Raw genomic sequence first — 6,375 nt, 5'->3', positions numbered from 1 at the left:
TGAAGAAGACTGGGATCCTGGTGGTCTGTGTCTGTGGCACACACTTAGCCGCTGGCTAACGTCCAGACATGGAAGTTGTGCTGAGAAATGGGGTTGAGTATCTGAGAGCAGAGAGGAACCACACAGGTCAGTGCCATATCCTAGGTCCTAATTGCTGGTGTTTTATTGTATGGCCTTGAGACAGGAACTCAGTCTACACCAGAAGCACAAAGGACAGTGTCAAGTCCAGCCTCAAGGAGGGCGTTAAAACAATCTGCTATAGCAGCTCAGTTTGCTGCTAATTAACAGGCTTTGTCAGTGTCATCAAAACAAACTCTAAGCCCCTCTACCCAGTGAAAGTGGAACCTGAGGTCTGAGGTGGTTAGCAGCTGTGGGGCCCAGCAGATGGCGCCTTCCTGACTTTCACAGAGTTCCCTTGTTAAAGTTCAGGAAGGTACAGAACTCACTTCAACTTTTCAAAAGCCTTGGGTTTCATCCAGAGTGTGTGACAAAATTGTAGCCTCCATTCAGCTAATTAATGCCCACACCTCTTTTCTTTCAGATTCAACATTTTCAACAGAAGCCATCCCAAACCCAGATTAAATTATAAACATAGAAAATAACTGTCCAAACTGCGTGGTGCTTCTTTAGTAAATACTGTACAGACTACCATGGACAACTTTTTTTTTTTAAGTTTTTACCTTTTCTTAATTGCCCTTATTCCAAACGGATACTTTGTACACTGCTGAACATTGTAAATTACCGTGTACATAAAAACCACACTGAAAATAATGCCCTGGAATAGACCATCTCAGATGCTGCTTAACTACAGACTCAGGTTGACTACTTGTATTTCATGTAATGTTCCTCCAAGCTAGACATCTGGTGCACGGCCAACTGGGAACCATGGACTTCTAAAGGACAAACCAACAGTGCGTCTATTTAATTTAAAGACTTATTTAAAGACCCAAGCTCTCAACTAGACCTTCGAGGGCTTCCTCTGCAATGTCTGATACTAGAAACTAATTTGCTTCACATTTTAGTTGTATTCAAGATTTGAAGATGTATTTTATAGACAAGTTCTGTTTTTGAACTTTGTGGAACTATTCCAATCAATTTACCAGTTATGATGAGTATTTGCATTATGAATGTATAATCCAGACATTATTTGTAAAGCCTACAGTATGTTTTTATTACCTAACACTTTTTATACTGTGTCTCGTCTTGACAATATGATATTGGAGTCTGAGTCGTCAGCTTGATCCCTTCAAGTTTCTAGTTACAGACAAAAATCATACTGTGATTTTATTTTTAATATGGATATGCTATCAAACTGTGATACACTTATAATTCACTGGTCCTGCATCAGGAGACGGGAGTGGGGAAAAGACTGTATTTAATACAGTGTGTATCTGAATAATCTGTATGGTTTATACAGTTTGTGTTGTTCAGAGATGTCTAAAGTTGATCTTTGTTTTTTTAAGATTAAAAAAGCACTTGCCCCACTGTATATACGGCATGTAAGATTTATATAGTATATAAATAGCAGCAAATTAAATAACTCTGGCTCAGTTTCTCTGTTCTCCATAAGCTCACAACCACATCTGTTTTAAAGAATTGAGTCTGAAGCAGTTCTGTTTTAGCAGTACGTTTTTATTTAGGGAACACAGTATTTGCAATAGTTTTTGACAGCTGTAAGCCCTCCATGTTACTAGCTGTTTGCTTTGCAATAAAATAGCCAAAAATTCTGATACATTAATAGGATATTTCTTCATGCAGGTTGTAGGAATATGTACATTGTATGTAACAAACACTGCAGAAATTAATACATATGTACATTATTTACATAGCAACTATTGTAAATAGAAATGTTTTCTAAGATAAAAAGAAATCACTTGTGGTTTCTGGTCTGTAACAGACCAGCATAGCACAGCTGTAGCTCTGAAAATCGGCGTGACAAGAAGCATAGAGAAGGATACTGCACTAGGTAGACTGTGGGACCATGTCACTCAAGTGTTCTGATACTTCCAGGGCCAGTCTACCTACACCTGAAAATGACGGCCAGGGCCCAGCAGGACAGGAAACTGTCTTTGGCCAGAGTAGGACTTAATGCTTTGATGATGAGTGCAGACAAAGGGCATGAGTATGACCGAGACTTTGCAAGCCCTGGAAGTAGCCAGATGCCCTTGGGATTAATACTGTCACAACATAACCTGAGTTAGGTGACTCCATATGGACACTGAGAGCCAGTAACTTAGGATTCTTAGCACCAACAGCCATAAGGCAAAGTCCCCTCAAAGACACCATCAGGTGGCCTGGCCTCATGCTTAACATCTTCAACATCCAACAGAGAACTCTGTATCCCCAGGACCATACCGGGGTTGGACATGAGAAGCAGACTAACCAGAGCCCTGATGGAGGCTTGTCAGTCACCCCACCTCACACACGCACACACACAGATGCCCAACCAGCAGCAAGTTGTGGTCTGAGGTGGTGAAGGCTGGGGTAGGGATCGTGGAAGACTAGAAGCCAAGCTGCATACACACACCGGCCAGGCAGCTCAAAGGTTTCAGATCTGAGGTATTATTAGTAAAAGTAAAAGCCTAGAAGCTTGGGAACAAACCAAAGAGTGATCAGTCTGGTACAAGAACCTTGACATCCCCCCTGCCCAAAATAAGTCTTTGTGACAGCTCACAGAACATCATATCACATCTAAGTGCATTCAAGGGCCCTTGGGATGCAAGCTCCAGGTGTGTCTGCATAGACAGAGCAGGGAAACAGGCAGGGAAGGCCATTCCCCAAACATGTAGCCCCAAGAGGGTCCTCCAAATTGAGTGGGCTTCCCCAGAAGTGCAACAGCAAAGGCCTGATCACCTTGCCCACTCTCAGCCCAAGCACATGGCACCCTGAAACCACATCTGGTCTATACAGGGCTCTGTGTGCCCCTGGCTTCCCTAAATGGGGGCCCTCTTCAGCTTTCCCCTCCAAAGGGATGCCAAATGTTGGAGATCCTGGCACTACCAGAAGATAGGTGGGTTACTTCTGGCTATTCGTGCCTAGTCATTGCATCAAATACTGGATCTAATTACTATGTCAGTGAGCACTTAACCAAAAGTTTGAAACAGCCAGCAACGAAAGTATGGAAGACAGCATGAGCCAGGTTCAGATGGACCACACAGAACTGTCATGTGTAAAGGTCAAACCGTTTCATGTGGTTCTAAACACAAACAGCCTGTTTCCAGGGAAACGACTCTCACCTCCTGGGCCTCAACACTGACAGGATAAGCATCCCGAGCCATAACCGTATTTTAATGGCTGAGAGAAGCACGTGAGGGGAGTGGCAGCTAGCTACACCTGGGGTCTTCCAGTGCCTCATCACCCAGAGTGGCCGCCTGTGCCCCACTGGACACATCAGGCCCCCAGCCACTCCAACTCAAGTGCTTGGGGACTGCATATATAGTCTGTGTTCAGTGCACAGTATATGCTTGTGTCCAAGAGTTAAGTTTATAGCTGCCATTCTAAAAATACTACTGTTAGAAATTAAGTATCTTTCATTATAATTTTCAGAATATAAAAGGCATATAAAAGCTATAATCCTATATATCTGAGAAAAATTCTGAATAAAAAAGTGGTAGGTTTTCCTTTCCCATTTTGATAAAAAAAAAAAAACAAAAACAAAAACAAAAAACAAAAACAAAACAAAAAAAAAACAAAAAAACAGCGACTTCTAGAACAGCTAGTGCTGCCCAAAAGAGCAGGTGTGGTATGGTGTGGATGAGGCTCTGGCTCCAGAAAAAGAGTCCCATGTGGGCTGTGCAGGTCCTGAAGCTGTCACCAGGTGCTGTGTGGCCAAGGGTCCCTAAAGGTCAATGACAGGATGGTGGCAGGAAGGAAGCACAGCTGACCAACATCCCTGAGGACAGCAAGAGGCTCTCAGGGCTTGGGCCTTGGCTAGCTGTTCTGGAAGACCCATGGGTGCCACACCAGCCCCTCGTCCCGCTGCTTGTGAGTAGCCGGTGCATCTGCTGTGGAGTCTGGATCTTGGCATTTACCTATTTCTTATTGGCAATCCTCCTTTTCCTCGTGGCCAACATGTCATAGAACGGGTCCCTACTGATGCTTGCTCTGGGGGAGAAAGGAAGGTAAGTGGATTGTGGCTGCAGGAAGGCCTGGATGCCCAATCCCACCACCCCACAGGTGCCAAGCAAGCAGCAGGTGTAGGTCTTGAGGTAGCCATGCCGACCTTTTCTAGGTTTCTGACAAAGGTCATTCCTGACATACAGGATTCCAACATGCACACGTGTGCACACACTCCTGCTCCCCACGGGACTGATCAGCCTGGCTGTTTTCACTCACTTGATGGACTTCATCCACTCCTCCTTCTCCTCAGGGCTGGGAGCGGAGATCCGGTACACAACATGGTTCCCCTCTACCACACGGCCATCTGCCTCTGTCTTGCAGGCTTTGATGACCTGCCCTTTGTGACTGGGGTTGTACAGTTCAAAGCAATTCTGGTAGAGAGAAAAGAGCTGTCACATGGGCAGGGGGGGAGGGGAGGTTGCAAAGACCTAGAGTGAAGAGGCACAGGCAAGTAAAACCTCGTACCGGTTTCCGGGGGTCCTCCACCTCCCTGATGCTGAGGTTCTCCAGCGGGATGATTCCCCTGGGCTCCTTGTCCTAGAAGAGAGATGTGTGAGGCAAGGCCTGACAGGCTGAGGTTCCCAGAACTGTAGAGAACATGCAGCCTTACTTACCGTAGTGTATTCAAAGTAGTAGAGGCAGTTATCTGTGAGGATGAACCAGCGCCGTTTCCAGGTCTTCACACGCCCACCTAGGAGCAGAAGAGCCTGTGAGGCAGGTGCCCAGGCAGCTGGAGCCAAAGGCCCAGAGAGGGGCCCAGAATCCCCCTACCACATCACTGCCCTGTCAAAGGAGCCAAGCTCAGGACTGGGCTTCCTTTCAAACCATCCCATATTGACCCATTAGAAAGTTCAGGGTAAGCCATGAGGCCTGACCATCCAGGATGGTTGGGTGCAGGGCTGGGTCCCCCATGCACCCCCCACCCAGGGCCCACGCAGGTGCCCTCTCTCCATGGCCACCCAGGGTCACCCTAGGTCACATACTGCTTTCAAATCTGCTTCCTGGAAAAGTTAGTTGTAATGGATGAGCGTAATTTCCCCCATGAAATGAACATGATGAAGTCAGTGCTGGCTCACCCAGGTCTGTCCAGGCTTAATCCCGTTACATCAGGGTGGTTATCGCATTACTGGGACTTTGAGCAGCCCTGGGATCCATCAAAGTCAATTACTCTTGGCCCAGGGAATTATTAGATTGAATTAATCTTTTAACAAGATCTGGAGCACATGTGTACATTTACGTATGTATGTACACACACACACACACACACACACACACCAAGCACACATATAAATGCACGCACACACAAGCTATCTGTACCTGCTCTTTACTATAAAAAGGAAACCTTCTGCCCTAACTTGTTACTGTCAGTCAAATTTATACTGACAGGTTTTGCTTTTGACAAGGAGTTTGATGGGGGGGGGAGCTGCTTGTGGTAACAAATTCAGGGTCTACCAAGGACTCCAGATGAGTTGGCCCTCCCTGCCCCATAGGCTCCTGGAACTAACTGGCAATACAGAGGAACTGGCTTGGCTTTCTCTACAACATGCCAGGAGGTGGGGAGTGTGTCTGGGGGCTGCAGCTGCAGCTTCCTACACTTTGCAGGTCAATGCAGGTACTGGGAAGAACTGCAGGAGGCTCAGAAGGTGCCCACAGTGAGGGAGGGACTTCCCAGGCTCCAAGTGGGCCTTCCAGTTACAGAGACCCAAATACAGGTGACAGAAGGAACAGAGGAGGGAATTTTACCCTGTCAGAGTGGAGAGTCTTCAAGGCAATGGGGGATCCCCAAAACACAGTGGAATGTTGGGCCAGCCGAAGCCCGTCTCCACACCACACCTCCTTAGGCTTCTCCAGCCTGCAGTCAGACCTTTCTCCCACCATCTTTCCTGATGGCTGGCCTAAACCCCTGCTCTTCAAATCACAGCCTCCTCACTGCCCTCACTCAGGGCCACCATTACACATGGGAAACGAGGGTTTTTGGGGAAGACCTATCCCATGCAGGGGCCCAGAAGAACCTCAGTTTAGCCTCTCTTTTTTCAAACACCTCCACTGAGGAGGAAAAGAGAAAGGAATGCCAAGATCTAGCCACACTAGCTAACTGAATCAGGTTAGAGGAAACTTGCCACGCAGGCGCCTACCACCAGTGTTGCCTCTTCTCCCCTCTGAGACTCTCACTGCAGTCACCCCAGCTACTTTGGTGCATCTGGCCTAGGGCACTTTCCCAACAATATCCAGAAGAGTGCTTGGAAACTAACTGGC

General features: G+C 46.8%; 1 protein-coding gene across 3 annotated transcripts in view; it reads right to left on the bottom strand.

Annotated features, from left to right (window-relative positions):
* Positions 1–1,611: 1,611 nt before the first annotated feature.
* Cyth3 (cytohesin 3) overlaps positions 1,612–6,375 on the bottom strand; it is an 81,723-nt gene continuing 76,959 nt past the window's right edge. For all 3 annotated transcript variants that reach the window (XM_051205374.1, XM_051205376.1, XM_051205375.1), the window contains exons 10-13: positions 4,734–4,810; positions 4,585–4,656; positions 4,336–4,490; positions 1,612–4,104 (exon numbers count right to left, since the gene is read on the bottom strand). In XM_051205374.1, the coding sequence (XP_051061331.1) occupies positions 4,032–4,104; positions 4,336–4,490; positions 4,585–4,656; positions 4,734–4,810 (377 nt within the window). In that variant the 3' untranslated portion in view covers positions 1,612–4,031. The remainder of the gene's footprint in view (positions 4,105–4,335; positions 4,491–4,584; positions 4,657–4,733; positions 4,811–6,375) is intronic.

This window comes from Phodopus roborovskii, unplaced genomic scaffold (assembly GCF_943737965.1).
Source record: "Phodopus roborovskii unplaced genomic scaffold, PHOROB, whole genome shotgun sequence".
Lineage (NCBI taxonomy): Eukaryota > Metazoa > Chordata > Mammalia > Rodentia > Cricetidae > Phodopus > Phodopus roborovskii.
Note: the sequence above shows the minus strand (reverse complement) of the source record. Positions and strands in the feature narration are given on the sequence as shown.